Source organism: Lagopus leucura, unplaced genomic scaffold (genome assembly GCF_019238085.1).
Source record: "Lagopus leucura isolate 7727_CA_CO unplaced genomic scaffold, USGS_WTPT01 Super-Scaffold_1, whole genome shotgun sequence".
Classification (NCBI taxonomy): domain Eukaryota; kingdom Metazoa; phylum Chordata; class Aves; order Galliformes; family Phasianidae; genus Lagopus; species Lagopus leucura.
In genome coordinates, this window is record NW_024962250.1 from 36,432,298 (window position 1) to 36,448,661 (window position 16,364).

The following is a 16,364-nucleotide window of genomic DNA, read 5'->3' on the forward strand; positions in this document are numbered from 1 at the left end:
TCAGATGTAATGCATTAGCTCATATAAAGCATCTCATTTGGGTTTAAGTTATGTTTTGAGTTTCCTCTGCTCGTGGTTCAATGTTTTGTTTGTTTTTAAAGCATCTACATGCCATAGAGAAACTCTACAGCTTGAGTCAAGTGAGTATTGCATATTTTTATTTGAATCCAGAGCAGTTTCAGGGCAATTAGTGAACCAGGTACAATTTTTGCACTCTTAAAAGACACATAAAATGGAATAGCATGTACAGCTGTGTAGCTTTATTGTGATTACAATATGTACTTAATGTACCAAATGAATTCCCATGCAAACCCCAGGTTGTCTTGTGGCTACAGTTAGAGTGGAAGTTAAGATGGCTGTGACTTGTTTTATATTCAGTAATCATTATAGAACAAAAGCTTCTCATGTCATATAGGAAAAAAAAAATGGTGATCTGATAAGAATCTTAACAAAGGAAGACAATAATCCTCTTAAGGATTCCTCTGTCTTAGGTCAGCAGCAGGCAATCATTGGTTTTTTGCACAGGTGTTCTTAAATAGCCTGGAACTTACACCGTTTTGTGTGGCTTCTTTTCTTATTCTTTTGCTGTCCGAGGATCCTAGAGATCTTGAGCTGTTGGTTACAAGAGTCTAATCCTGCCGTTTTCTGATATTTGTCATTAATAAAACGTGCAAAAAACCCCCAAAAAACTTAGAAAGTTGCAGCTGCAGCATTGACCATCACTTTTCCTAAAATTAACAAAATACTGGGTGAGACATTTATAGCATGGCAAAAGGGAAACAATTAGCCAAGACCTAATTCTGGATTGTCTGGATTGCCCTTTGGAGCACCAGTGCTGTGCTAAAAGCTCTAGGAAAGGGGTGGAGAGTGGTGGTCCTAAGAACAAGTTGGGCAATTAAAAAGAGAACAGCCTGAAGGAGTCTTTCCTGATTTTGAAGGCAAAGAATACAGCGGGAGCAGGGTGACCCAGTGGAGCATATAGTTACTGTTGTGCAGCTTTGCTCTACCTCTGTCATCTGAGAAAATGAGTTTCATGTTTGTTTATACTGTGCTCCTGTCTCAGGTATTTGTTATACCATTGAGGGTAGAGGAGCTGAGTAATTAGAAAGCATTTTGTTGCTCAGTTCAGCTTATTTTGTACTTGCTATACCTTTTGCTGTTTAAACATATTGAGTTTAAACTCTATATATTTGAACAGAGGTGTGCTGCTCTACTTAATTTAAACTGCAGCTCTCTGAGAAGCAGCTGGAAGAACAAAATAGCTGCATCAATCAACAGGCTGGTGCCCTGGTGCCTAAAATGAAAAAAAAAATACATCTTGGAGGTGGACATACATTCATTTTTACATAAATGTAGGAAACAGAAGTTGAAGAACGTATAGTTTTTGTTTTTAAGAATACTTTAAAATTCATCCTATGGGGTTTTTTTTCATTTCTTTTGGCGAAGAATTCAAAGTGAAGCAGCAATGTCCTCCTTATCTAGTCGTGGAAGGCTGGGCAGGTGTGTGGCAAACTCCTGACGATTTCTTTAATACCTCCATTTGATGTTGTCACGTGGCAGGACAGCCATGGAGAGCTGCTCTCTCTGGTAATAGTTGAGCAGAGCCAGCAACTTTGACTTTTCTAGATGAAGGTTTGCTTCTACTTGGAAAGTGCAGTTTGGTAATAATCTACTTAACACAACTAGCATGAACTTTCTGAGCCAGCGTAAAAGAAACTTGAAGTAGCTCAGGAAAATTGGCCTCAGTGATTCTTGGTGTTTCAGCAAAATATTTTTGTCTTATTTGGGGATTTTATGCCACGTATTCAATGTAGGAAATTGAAAGAACATGTGTTTTTTGCCAGCCCTTTTCACCCCTGTTAAAAATAAATAAATAAAACCGTTGGTTTTGAAATTCCATTAAAAATGGGGAGAGACAGAAAGCAGCCCACAAAACCTGTGATCAGCTTGGGGCTTAATAAGCGTTAATTTAATGTCGAGATGAACTTAATGCAAGTAGTGCAGTGAGGTTGTTAAAGATGTCACAGTGGCAGGAACGTGGAGATATGTGGTTGCTTAATCACATCCAGCCCCTAACCGTTAATTCATTCATTGTGTTTTGCTTTAACGCTTAGAGCTCCTGCTTTTCTTTTGGAATATTCTGCTCCATTAATTGCATTACCTATTCCCTACACAACCTCTTCTGTCTTTTCCAAGGCTATAGCTCATATGCTACCTCATTTCTTTTCTCTCTTGGCCTTTTAGTACTTTGTTCTTGCTCTGCCACCTTTGGATTCTTGCTCACTTCCTTTCTCTTAATACTTACAAGTTGCTTTGCCATTCCTCTATCTCTTTTGAAATTTTTTGGTAGAATTCCTCTTGTACCATCAATTTTTTCTCTAGAACTTGTGTCACTTGAATCCTTTTCTGTACTTTGTCTGCTGTCTTCTTTGACCAGGATTGGTTTTGGCTCAAATGTAGTTGTAGGCATACCCTGACTGTCTTGGATTACTTTGCTAGTCCAAACTTCCCATTCATTGCCAAACTAATGAGAAGGTGTTGAAACATGTTGTCAGCTTACTACAGGAAGAAGGCATTGCTACATGATTATGAAGAGGCATGGTTCCTGCTGCATGGTGATTATTAGTAACAGTGTGAGGGTTATTACATACTGAGTATCTTGTGAGTCACTGAGTTTCCGTGGGACCTAGAACAGCAATTTGGTGTACCTGAATATCCTGATAAGATCGTTTTCCATTAGGTGCTCATGTGTTCTGAATTCTGTCCACCAAATATTTCCTCGATTACATATTATTATCTGAAATGTTTCATGCAACACTGCTTCATAATAGTTTCATCATGTTAATTTAGTGATGCATAAGAGTACACAGACTTGTAGTACCTAGAGCACTGAAACGTCTCTGCTTGCTTTAGAGTGGCACATCTTCAGTGCATGTGTCCACCAATGCTGTCCTTTTGCAACAAGTACAGATGTAGTAGTATTTGGCTCTGCTCTGTCAATAGCTTTGACAACTGAGCTTATAGTTGTGGTCCGCTTCCAAGTTGAAGGGTGGCCACAGCACAGCCATCATTGGCATAATGAGTGGTGGGAAGAGCATGTGCTGATCACAGATAGACAAGGTGTAGCCTAGAGACATCTTTTCATCCAGTCCCACCATAGCTCTGCACTGAGCTGCATTGGTGGATGTGAAGAGGCTTGAATAGCAGCATGTACCATGCTTGTTGTGGAAGTAAGCAAAACATTTAATGGAAGCTCCATAAATACCTTTTATTGCTATTCTTCTTATTGTCAGCTTGATTTTAGTCCACAGTCCTGTAACGAAAGAAACAGCAACCGTTCATCTGTGTAGCCTACTAAGCCTACATATTTAAATGCATGAGGCTGAATATTGATTAATGTGTTAAAAAGTGTGTATAAAATTTTGGCAGTGTATATGGCATCTGTAAGAATTATCTCGCAGAGCTTGTAATGCTGTCCCATGCACATTCAAGGCACTTCAAATACTACCTGTAGATTGACGCTGCTTTCAGACTGCTTGTCTCAGTAAATGCTGAAAGCCTCAGTAAGATCATCAGTGCCTATCAGTGTTGTGCATGTGCTGCAAACAGTGTTAGTGTTCTTCTGTGTCTTCACTCATGAAAGTCATCTTGAGCTTGTGGCACTGCATTTATTGCAGTGTACACAGTGTTACAATTGGTTAGACTTTCTGTATATGGAACACAGTGCCCAGCTGCTGCCTTGCCTCTGTAATTATTAAGCATAAAGAACGGACTGGGGAAACAGCTTTGGAAAAAAAGGCCCCTATTATAAATGAATTATTACTGACTTCACGAAGCATTCATAATATTGACAGCCAGCCATGAAAATTAAATGAATGTAATCAGCAGAGTGATTACTTTTCTTAAGAAATGTGTGTAAGAAAAAAAACATTTGTACTGCTTGGCATCTGCAGGACCAGAATTCCATGGTGAAAAGTAGCGTATAGAAATGTGGCCAATGTATGCCAGGTGTATATATGACAGGATCTTTGGTTAGCTGGAGGTTTGGGCTTGATTTTGGTAGACCTTATCTTAAAGTGATCTCTTCAGAGAAGACAGGAGGTCTTCTAAATTCAGCTTTCCAAGTTTTATTTGAATGAAAAAGAGAAAGTTTACTTGTTACAGAATGAAAGCTTCATAGTGACCAGAGGTATGTGCTACCAAAAGTAATCTACTGGGAGTGAGAGTTACACCTAGAACATTTTGATATTGCATATCATAGAATCATAGGATGGCCTGGGTTGAAAAGGACCACAACAGTCATCGAGTTTCAACCCCCTGCTATGTGCATGGCAGCCAACCAGCAGACCAGGCTGCCCAGAGCCACATCCAGCCTGGCCTTGAATGCCTGCAGGGATGGGGCATCCACAGCCTCCTTGGGCAGCCTGTTCCAGTGTGTCACCACTCTCTGTGTATATATGTATATTTTTAAAATGAATACATTTTCTGATAATACATACGTGGGTGCAGGGTAGCATTTGTGGACGTGCTGTGTTTTTACTTAACATCTTATATGTAATCTGCAGCATTTATCTTGTTTAATTCTACGCCCTCATCTGTCTTTGGTCTGACTTTCCCTTGCAGCTGCAGTACTTGCTTATTAATTCCCCACCTTGTTGTCTTCACTTCTTTTATTTGCAGCAATAATTCATTGCAAAAGTACAGCCTGAAGTGGAACAGGGAGATGCTCCAGGTGTTTAGTACCTCTCCTTCATTTTTCACCACCATTGTGATGAGTATGTTCAGTATCATAGCTCAGTTCTTTGGATGCAGCTTTACTAGACAGATGCATCATCTTACTTCTCTATGATTTTTTAATCAGTTCCTTGTAAATAATATTTTATTAAAATATGAATGTAATATGAACTTTTTTTTTAACATATGTGTACATTAGAAGATTGCAGTCAAAGGATACTTCCAGACATTTCTTTCTTCATTTGGTAAAGAAATCAGAAGGCAGAGACTGCAGAGGTGATTGAGGAGAAGGGATGGGCTGGTTGGATTAGGATTATTTTGGAAAAAGGATATTAAGAGGGAAACTAAACTGCGCTGTCACTTAGATCTTGTATTGGAGTTGTTGTAGTAACAAGGTTCATGTCTGAAAAATGTATGGTTCTTTTTGTCAGTTTTTCAGATCACTTTGTAAAACACTTCATTTTGTTAAAGGCTCCGATTTTATTTTTTTAATTGTTCAGATTTCTTATTAGTCACTGTCATTTGAGCCAGTTTCCTTTGAATCTGTGAACGTTCAATGTACTTCACAAGCTCTGTTCTTTGTAGAAGTGTCTGGAAAGAAAACTGAGAAGCTTTTCAGCATGAAAATTAAGTTGTAGGAAAGAGCTTTTTCTGAAAACGAGGTCAATTTATCTGTCTTTAAGTTTTGCTTTTTGATAAATGTATGTTCTCCCGTGCATTGGATTTAAATTGTATGTACAACTCATTGGTACCATTTTGATTTTATTCTATACATAAAAGTATTTTTACAAAGAAATTTACTGAACTTACTCAACTTTCTGTTCCTTCACGTAAAAGTGGTTACAGTGGTAAGCTTGAAGTCTAGTATATTTCAGTATGTTAGTGTTGCATGCTAGCACAAGAGTAAGTCACTGCAAAATGCACTGGAACCTCACAGTATCTGTCTGCTGAGAACTAAGAAAGAGGTTTGAAAGAGCTTTGCTGTTTTACATGGGCTGGTTGTGAGCATTTGTAATGAGCTGCACCTGAAGTCGTTACGTTAAGTCGATACGTTGAGCTCTGCTGTGGGGCTGGATAGCTTCTGTACCAGAGTACGGTAATGGGCATGTGAGGCTGGCAGCTGTCTTTCAGTAAGGTCTGTACATCTGTCAGAGAGGCATTAGGAGATTAGGGAAAACACCAAAAAAACCCTTCTAAAACAAAAAGAACCCAGACCAACTGGTGTTGTAGTCACAGAGGGAGGCTTGTGAACATAGAATACTGATGTTATTATGTTATGTGTCATTTCTGCTTGGAGATTTCCTGGTTCCAAGTAGAAAAACATAGGCATTGGGTGTTACCTGTTATCAAAGCACGATACTTCTTGCAATTTTACTTTGCACTGTGATTACCAGTTTGTATCATAAAGAAAAGCAGACGTGACCAGAACAAGTTTGGGGTTTTTCTCTGTTTTGTTTTGACAAGCTTGCCCATACAGTTTGCCTTGTTGCTGACACAGTTAAAGCTGGCATGAAATTCATGTAGCATTCTACAGTAACTTTCCTTAAGATGAACTTAATTATATTTTTCCTTTCTTTCTCACTCCTCCAGATACTTTGTTGAAAATAAAAGTAAGCCTTTATTAGATGTTTTAATACTTCAATATGTATTTTTTTTAATTTAATGCTGACACTGAATTAAAATTAATGTAGTTCTGAGTCACTGGAGTCTGGTTATAATGACATTGGATTGAAATTCGTAATGGATTCTGGTTTGTTTTCAGCCTGTGTTTGCCATTAACTGGGATATACTTGTCAGCCAAAGTAAATGCAGGCAAGCCATGTAGGACAATGCAAACAAAAACCCATTATGTTTATGTAACATCATAGATTTTATTGATACCATTTACATGTTGTAAAGTTATGTACTGGATTTGTGTAGAGAAGAGTGCAAGTTAGAATAGGACATAAAATGCAATTGGTTACTTCTCAAGAGCATTATTTCTCTCTTTTTTTTTTATTTTTTAGTTTGTGTTTACAGACTGTCTCCAGGAAGAAATTGCTTATCAGTTAATTGTCGATTGATTGCTGGTAACAGTGAATTCTGAAGTCCGTTTTCCTCTTTTGTATTGTTTGAGAGCAATCAAGAAAGCAGTAACATGTTTGATCTCAAAAAGGCTTAGATTTCTCAGGCCCTTTGTCTCCTCATAGACTTCAGACTGGCTCCTGCCTTAGGAAGAGCACTAACAGAAGTGGTCTCCTTTGTGACGACCAAGGGCTGATGGCTTTCTGTGACACAGATTTCAGTACAGTCTGCTGTGAGGCATTTGAATGTGTGTGACACCCGGCCAGCGCAATGACTTCAGAGTGGCCTGGTTTTGTTACCTCTAGACTTCAAGAAGCATTTGGGTTTTCTTTTCCTGCATTGCTCTCCCTGTTGCAGTTCTGCAGGGCCACGTTTCTTCCATCTTCTGTTCCATAGATGAGTGACACCTGTAGGATTGTGGGATGAACAATTAAAAGGATGATATGAAGTGCAGTGTTAAAACTATACCACTTTTTCCCACTTAATTTGCCTTGGATGCAGCTGTTGCAGAGGTTGCCCAGATCTTAGAAGTAGGAGATTGGTACATACAACGTGGTTTTGTCAATTAAACTTCGCAAACATCTCAGTTGATCTGTGGGGTACAGTTTGATAGTTGTTGGATCCTGCCATAATGATGTTGCTGACCAACGAAGAAGGTTGAGTAAATGTATTGTGCTATTTGATGTCAGGTCATAAAGTGTGTAGCGTATTTATTTGTATCACCATCCAAAAGTATTCTTTATGCTTTTCAGTAATTAAGCAGCACAAGGAGTTGGTGTGAAGTACCTTGTAATACTCATAGGTCTTTTGAGCTGATTCTAGTTCTGTTATGCATGTGGTTTAAATTTGAACAGATTTGTTAAAGCTACTCTCCTTAAAACTGCAGTAAAACTGTTAACAGCATCCAATGTTTACCAAGTATTCCTTGGCAAGACATACTCAGTCATATATTAAGGATAAGAATTTCCATCTTAGGTTAGCTTTTATACTGATATGTCCAAGTTTTAAGAAATAAACATCAATTCTCTGCTATTTAAGTTTTTCTAGTTGAAATTAGCAGTTTTCCATTTGCATATTGGATTATTGCTTAGAAGGCCATTTCCTAACGGATCGTTTGTGCCTGAAAAACAAAAAAAAAAAAAAAAAAAAAAAGAAAAGAAAAGAAAAGAGGGAGATCAAAGGAAGTGAGGCATTCTCTTGTTTGAAGGCATCTTTCAGAATAAAAATAGGCATGTCATTCATGCAGCTTTTCTACTTTTCTTAGCCTCATGTACATGAACACTGGATAAACTAGGCTGTCTGTGCATTCTTTTGATGCACTTGGTAAACTAACCAAGCCACTAAGAAGTTGACAAAGGAAAAATAATAAGTAGTACATTCTACTTTCTGTACTGGGCAAGTACTTGTTACTATTTTGTGTATTAATGCATATTATGTGTTTGTAATCCAGCAATGTATCCTTACTGTTTTAATAGAATTATAGTTGATTTTGCTATGGAAAGAGTTCATGTGGAAGTAATAATTCTGAAATTTTGTTTGCACAAATTCAGTCTTACTGTATATTCATATCTATTCTTATAAAGTTATAAGTGACAGTATTTTTGGAAGTAGGAATTAATCAAGCTTGATCAATCTAACAGTTCTTTCATCCTTTTTTGGTGTGCAAGTTAACAATGGCATATCTCAAATGCAGTAAAAGTAGTGGTATACTGTAAAATTAAGTCTTGAGTGCTTTTGCATTTGTGTTTTCCACTTATGTCTGTACTTTTGTGAACTGTATTTTCTTAACAGCGAATAACTTACTACTACAACAAATTGTTCAGGACCTCAAACACAAAGTAGTAACAGTTCCTATAAGGGGTCCATTTGTTAATCTGAGCTCTGTTTTATGACAAGTATTTGAATGATGCTTTTCTTTGGAATTGGTGTTCAAAAATAAATCCTGTTTCGTATAAAGAGATGCCAGACTCACAAAGATTTCCTTTCTTGTTTCATAGACGTTCCATCTTCAGAGCAGCCTGAACTGTTCCTAAAGAAACTTCAACAGTGCTGTGTCATTTTTGACTTCATGGACACGCTTTCAGACCTTAAAATGAAAGAATACAAGCGCTCCACTCTTAATGAACTGGTCGACTACATTACAATAAGCAGAGGCTGTTTGACAGAGCAGACTTACCCTGAAGTAGTTAGAATGGTGAGTTTCTTCTTTCTTGTGGTCTCTTTAAATCTGCTTGCAATTCCAGTTACACACTGTGGGTGAAATTGAACCCTGGAGTAGGTGGATTAAATGAAGCCTTTGGTTTTTATTTTCTACTTGACATCACTTGGGGATAATTCTCCAAAGACAAAATTATTAATTTTTGTATGTGCTTAATTAAAGTCAAGACGATGCTTATTATAGTGTCAGAAATGTATGAAAGTTTCCTGATTGAAAAACCCAGCAGATGTGTTATCAGAGTCCATCTCTTTCCCCCCATACCCTTCCCCACTATAAATCATGGATTAATTTTAGAAGTTTTTTTCCTTCCTTTGAACTTTATCCAAACATTTGAGTTTGTAATTGAAGCTCTGAGATAATTACTCGTGCACACTTCAGCCTACTTTTAGACAATAAATGGTAAAGGTGCTGTATAGAAACAGTGTGAAAATGTTATGGTTGTGTTATGTGGAGTCATAGCGGTTGCTGTTTGTAAGCAAGGTTACTCAACAGTAAAGCCATGCCTTATGTATACATATAAATTGTCCAATAATAGTATTTTCAATCTAAAAATGGTAACAGTATCAGATGCTGTATGGTGAAGAACATCCTTTGTAATAGGCAAAATCAATCAATGCATTGAAACGTTTATTCTGTTCTACCATATGGAACTCTTATAGCCTGTTATCTAAATGAAAAGACAGTTAAGTTATGAATTTGGTGATGCTGAAACATGAATAGATTTTATAAAGTGTTGTATGTGTTCCTTACTGCTTTCCTGGAGCACAGTTACATGCTGTATTGCTTGTCTGTAACACTTAATAGTAGCTGAAAATTGTGACAGGCTCATCATGCACTCAATAGTGAATTTTTAAAAAAGCAAAAACAGAATGAAGATGTATGGAAAAATCTTTATGTGGCTCCATAGTCTGACAGCATTTTTAGATGTCTGTTATAACATGATCAGATTCTCCTCCTTTTCCCTTGCCCTCCCTTTTGTTCTCCTCTACTGGACAAGTCTTCTCAATGAGCCGCTTGTCACTCTGCTGTGTTACATGTTCAGCATGTGGTCTAATGCAAATTCAAGTCTGAATGCAGAATTAGGTTCTTTGCTGAGTTCTTCTGCTTATACTAAATTTGCAGCATCTAAGTGGTTTGCAAACATTACTTTTTTCTTTCTTGTACCCCTTGAAATGAACTGATGTTGTCATATGATTTGTGTACAGGGCACTGATGCACAGATAGCTTCAGTAACATTGGGTACCTTTTCTGTTTGCAGAAGACACCCCCAGTCTCACTTTCTGTGACAATTTAGGATTTGTTTTAGTGTTCCTGTTATTGAGGTTGTATTTTCTCATTGACTTCATGTACAGCTTTTTACTGTAGCAAGAAGTTAGATGTATTTATCTGTAACTGCTCATAAAGTTCAGTTTTGAACAATAAATCATAACCTATGAAGCAATCTGTACATGAGCTGTAATGAGACACAGAACCCTTTTGCTTGCATTTTCTACAATCCCTGCAGTCATTTATGTTGATTCACTAAACTGTTTTTATCTTAAGGAAATGATGCATTGCCTAAATAGTTTGAAAAGCACAGTTTTAAGTAATTAAGTATAGTCTGTAAGTGTGATACAGAGCAGTCACTGGAAGTGAAGATAAAGTGTGAACTTTTTCCAGTAGACTTCACAGGTGTTTACTAATGGAGCTCCAGGAATTTCATCCCATCTCATTTTTGATGGAAAGCCGTTTTCTTTTCTCTCGTATTCCTTTCATTTCATTGTACCCTTTCCCATCTTTCTTTCTTCTGCCTTGTATCTGGGGGCTAATGCTGAACTCAAGCTACGTTTTAACCTCAGTACTGAGAAGTTTAAGGAAGGGGAAAGACTGAGAGTACTCTCTAGTCCCTTAGCTGGCTGGTCAGTGGCTCAAGATTCTTACAAATAAAAAAGGTTATTATTATTTTTTTTCTAAATAATTTCTGGAGAAAATCAAACTCATAGGATATGCTGAGCTGGAAGGGACCCACAAGAATCGAGTCCAGCTCCTAAGTCCACACGGAGCCACCCAACCCCAACCTGATGTCTGAGAGCAGCGTCTCAGTGCTCCCTGAGCTCTGGCGCTCAGGGCTGTGCCCGCTGCCCCGGCAGGCAGTTCCATGCCCACTGCCCTCTGGGACACAGCCTTTCCCTGACCCCCAGCTGATCTGACAGCTCCATTCCGTTCCCTCAGGCCCTGGGTGAGCAGAGGGCATTAGTCCATATGAGGGGCAGCAAGTGACTTGAGCTGTGGTGTGACATTTGGTGTAACTTGCTCTTTGCAATAAATGCATGTTCTTGTTTCAAGCATGAAGTGTTTTCATCTGTTGTGCTGAGGCAGGCCGGACTGTACACAGTTGACTTCATGAGCTCACTGTGCAACAGCTGCTATTACCTGTACCTGAGAATTTTCATTGAGGTCTCCAACTGTGTTTGCAAATGACCTGTCAAGTTGACAAGCTCCGACCTGTCACGATGGTGAAGAGAAGAGCAGTTTTGTGTCCTTTCCAAATTGACTGCCTGCCACAGTTGTCATCGGGAGTGTTTTGACTGAAAGGCCAACAGCTCAAAACACAGCAAAATGGAGCACAAATGGTTTTTTTTTTCCCTCTGGAAGGTTTAGTCCCTGTTGTGCTTTGCACTTGGTTCCCACACAGTGACATATGAATGCAGGGAGTAATGCTTGGTTCCTTGGACTACTGAAATTTGGAGTTGGGAAGTATTCTAGAGGAATCTCTAGAGAAATCTAGAATCTACAGGAATTTCTAGGGGAAAAAGCAAGAAGCTTGTTTGCAAGTTGTGCTGTCATTTATGAGAAGAAAAAAAGATGTGGAAGTCTGAAGCTGATATTTAAACTGTTACTAATATTTATGAAGAAGGATTAATGACTAAACTGCTTTTCTTAATTAACTGAAGTGCCAGAAGAATTGATGTCAATGTGGCAGCCTTTTCTTAAAGTTTTAATAACTACATGTGGGTTAGTGTTCTCTGTTCTGTGTCCCAAAAGAAGTTCCAAGATTCTTTATTACTTTGATTTCTAAAATGATCATTTGGGGTAGCCAGCATAAGAGCACTTGGGTATTTTTAAATAGTCATCCTAAATTCATTAAAACATTAAGGCCTTATCATGGTATCCCATGATTTCACATCAAGGTATATACAATATCACAAGAGCACTTAGCTATTTGACAGTCTTTGTGTTTGTTTCTTTAAACCACTCACTGTGGCTTCACATATACAGAAGTGCATAATTTGTTATTTTGATAAAAACAAAATTGACTAATGGCCACCAAACAAGCTTACAGTGGCCTTGTCATCAATATCACTTAATGGGAAGAGTGGTTGGTGTTTGTGTTAATGATATAAGCAGGACAGATTTATTCCCACGGATGCTGCTGGGTGCCTTCCCTTGTTTTGATGCTTTATGCAGAAGGACACATGACATTCTTCAGTCCCTGTAAGAAAGGTTCTTGCCAGCTGAAACCCACACTGCTAAGAAGGAAATGCCAGGAATATGACTTTATGAGCCAATCACTGGACATTTAATCTAAAATTTGAGCCTGTTTGAGCAAAATAGGAGACTTAAACTAATGCAGCTGATTTTTCTGGCAGAATATGCAATGATAGATAAATGAAATAAATGTTTATTGTCTACGTGGTGTCCTATAGGCTGTTATGTAGTACAGGGTTTTTTTGTGCTTTCTGGGAATTAAGACTTAGATTGAAGATACTTGAAAAATCAAATGAATGGGGAATTTGACAAGCTCTTAAACTGAGAAACCTGGATAAATCTCCTAGTAGATGAGCAACACTTAAACTCTCCTTCTTGCTTCTCCAACAATTGTAAACTCAATCCCAGACGTTTACTGTGATGTTTATACAACATCCATGGATGCTTGCCAGCCCAGAAGAGGTGGATAATGAAACTTTTTTGAGATGTATCTTGTGGAATTCCTAATGGAACACTGTTTTGGTTTTCTTTCTTTTATGTGTAGAGATGACTCTAGTATCCTGTTCTCTACATTTTTTTGTGCGTGTAAAACTCTCTGTGTTCAGTCTTACCTTTTTGATCCTGCAAAACCACATTTTGTTCCTGTTGGTTTAGATACTAGAAATAGTACTGAATGTCATTTTGAGTTTAAGAGCAATAAACACAATTACTCTTCTAGAAATTGACAGATAATGCCTCTTTTCAAAAATGATTTTTATATAACTTCAGGAACTGAGTAAAACAGTAGGAGTTAATCTTGAGTTCAGCTTGCATCAGGAGATGTTGGTTTGAATGCATCTCAAATACTGAAAGAAAGATGCAGTGTTTTCAACTCCCCCAAAATGAACTTGGAGTGAGATCTGGCACATGGATGCAGCTGTGATGGAACAAGCATGCTATTGAAGTGAACAGAAATAGAAAAAGAATCATTTCATATTTTAAGTTCTCTGCTCTCCAATGTGAGACTTATCAATTAGGTAGGAGCAAGAAATGAATCTAGCTGGTTTCTTTTATGCCTTGTTTTCAAATTCCTCTGTTAGATGCTACTTAATATTCATATTCTTCATACACCTTGTTTGTACAAAACCCACAATATTTAGTGAAAGAAGAGACTCCAGTGTGCTGTACTCTTAAAAAAAAATCAGTTGGAGGCAGCTCCTCTTGCACAGCTGTCCCTGATAATTTTTCTTGACAGTATGTAATTACATTTAACTTTATCCATTATTCTTCCTGTTGGTTACATAGGCTTCTCTTTCGTCAGATGCTGTCTGCATAATAGTACAGTGACTAAGTCTAAAGCAAAAAAATAAACTGTTTTGAGAAGCGCTTGTGTCAACTGCAGCTTTTTTTGTTTGTTTGTTTTGTTTAAGAGGAGCATACACTCTCACTCCCACATTTCGGCTCTGTCAGCTTCCTAGCACTGTGCCTGCAGATCGACTCAGCATGAATCTTCTCGGAGATTGTTTCCCTGGATTTTGAATATCTTGTTTTGCTCTTCAGATAGGAGTCTAAGACAGTAAGAGTTTTGTAATACTGTCTAGAGTTCATGCATTGGTAGGCTTCTGCTTCATCTGATGCCTGCTGTAGAGATGAGGAGGCTCTTTGTGCTTTAATTTGTCAAAGGTAATTGAATTATTGCTATCGTATTGTGATGGTATAGAATAACGTGGCCATGCATTAAACAAAAACTTGTTTTACTGGATCATATCAAAATGTTTTTACAAGGAGATACTGATGAATGAGGTTGTTGGTAGCAGGGTACCTCATGTGGTTCGCATCTAGTGTGACATTTCAGAGCTCTGATTTCCAGCAGGGAGAAGGTGTGCCTGTGAGCGTTCCCTGGGGCCATGACTGTGTCAGCACTTGCAGCTGGGATTCTGAGTGTGCTTATGATGTGCATCTCCCATTTGTTCTCACTGGGCTTTGATGCTTGTCATAGAGAAGCTTGAGAGTTTGTGAATTTGATTCATTTGGGATCAAACGTGTATTCCAAAGGTGTGCCTAATGATCTCAACCTGCTAGTGGGCGTCAGTACAAGAGATGTCTAGAAAGTAAGCACTCCTTCCAAACATATGTAGCGTGTGTATTCAGCACCTGTGCTCCAGGTATTTTGTTCTACCAGCCTACTCCAATTGTACTTCCCTGCTGGGTAACGTAGGCATAGGTTAAGGAATCTCAGTTTTACCCCTTGCACGTCTATGTGGGTGGAAGCTGCCACCACTGAAGTGAATGATACTAACAAGTTTAGGAGCCTTGACCTAGAGCTAAATTCTTGCATTACTGATTGAATTTTTAGAAGAAAAGAGGAGTAGGACTGTTCCCCACACTCTTGCTATGTGGCCTGGATAGATGACTGTGTTCACAATCTGATATAGTTCATTTTTATGTAGCCCAGTCAAAAGTAATGCTGCTGGGCAAAAAGAAGACATATAGTATTCAACTTGGAATGACTGTATTCTGGCAAATGGTGGTGCAGAAGGGACTTGACCATTGTGGGTGAGTATCTTGAGTACTTTCAGATAAGTTTCTGATACAGTGCACTATTCAAAAAAGGGAAATAACAGGGAAATGGCCAGATTTTTTATGCACATTTACTGTACGTATTTGAAGACGTTAAGAAAATAAAGGTGGGAGTTTAAAGGTAGGTAGGAAAAACAATCACAGGATTCAAAACAAACCAACATCTGCCTGGGTTCAGAAGATTTCTCTTTCCATTTAGCAGCAAAGATGTTGAGAGCTGCCGTATAGTTTTATATATATATATATACTAACATATACCCATAGATGTGTTCTGCATGTGCAAATTGTATTTAGAGGGAGATGCTGAGAAGATCTGATGGTTTAACAAGATCCAATGGGAACCAGGCTATTTCAGCCTTGAAGCCAGGAGCAGCACTACCCTAGTCAGTTCAGCAGTTAAAAGTCCGAGTTGTAAGAGCTGGTGGAGTCATTAATATTTTAAAATAAAACTAGGGTTTTCTTTCTGTAAGGTGCACTTCAAACTTCTGGGAACAGTTAAGTGGTATATATAGAAAGATTGCAGTTGAATGGCTGTAAATCCATGAGCAATACAAAAAAAACCCCACATATGCAGATATATTTGAGAAGGATAAGTGTCATTCCTAGTCACTCCTAGTTCAAATAGCTGCCTATAGGGCCTGATCACATTTTGTTGTTACCATGCATTGTTTGTATGCACAACTGGTTTAAGCATGGTGGGTGCAGGTAGCCAGTTTCAATTTCTTGTATACATGGGGTTTATGTGGACAGTTCCACTTACTGCAATAGAAGCACAGATGAATTAATTCTCTGGTCCTGTTTTTATACAGCTAATATATTACACTTCCCTGCATGTACATTTGTTTTCATTTAGGGCTCCATTCAGAAAAAATATTACTGATCAAATCTTTGTTTCAAACAGCATGGCAAATGACCACTGAGCTGAAATAGAATTTATGATGTGTTTCTGTAACATCAGTGTGCTTTATGGTGCTCTAGTGAGGGATGGAGAGAGGACTTCTCAAACATTTTCTCCTGACTTCAGGCTTAATCAGCTTAGTGCTTGATTTTCTTAAAGTTATTTCAAGCATAAACACAGGGATAAAATCAGAACTTCATGAAGCTTGTTACTTCAAATTAATTGTGTTCATAGTTTCTCTGTTCTGGATTGCTGCTTACCACTCTCAGATGTGTTCAGAACTTAAAGTTCATTCCTTCTGGTGGCACCACAACAGCCTTATCTGTCTTCCCATTTATTGTTAATGAACTTGCATTTAACCATAAATACCTGGAGAAGATTTTGTCAGGGTTATGCATCAACACTCAGCTTACAGGTTTCTGG

General features: G+C 38.2%; 1 protein-coding gene across 6 annotated transcripts in view; it reads left to right on the plus strand.

Moving 5' to 3' along the window:
• PPP2R5E (protein phosphatase 2 regulatory subunit B'epsilon) overlaps nt 1–16,364 on the plus strand; it is a 67,603-nt gene that overhangs the window by 28,597 nt on the left and 22,642 nt on the right. For all 6 annotated transcript variants that reach the window (XM_042895196.1, XM_042895213.1, XM_042895205.1 and 3 more), the window contains one exon: nt 8,796–8,992. In XM_042895196.1, the coding sequence (XP_042751130.1) occupies nt 8,796–8,992 (197 nt within the window). The remainder of the gene's footprint in view (nt 1–8,795; nt 8,993–16,364) is intronic.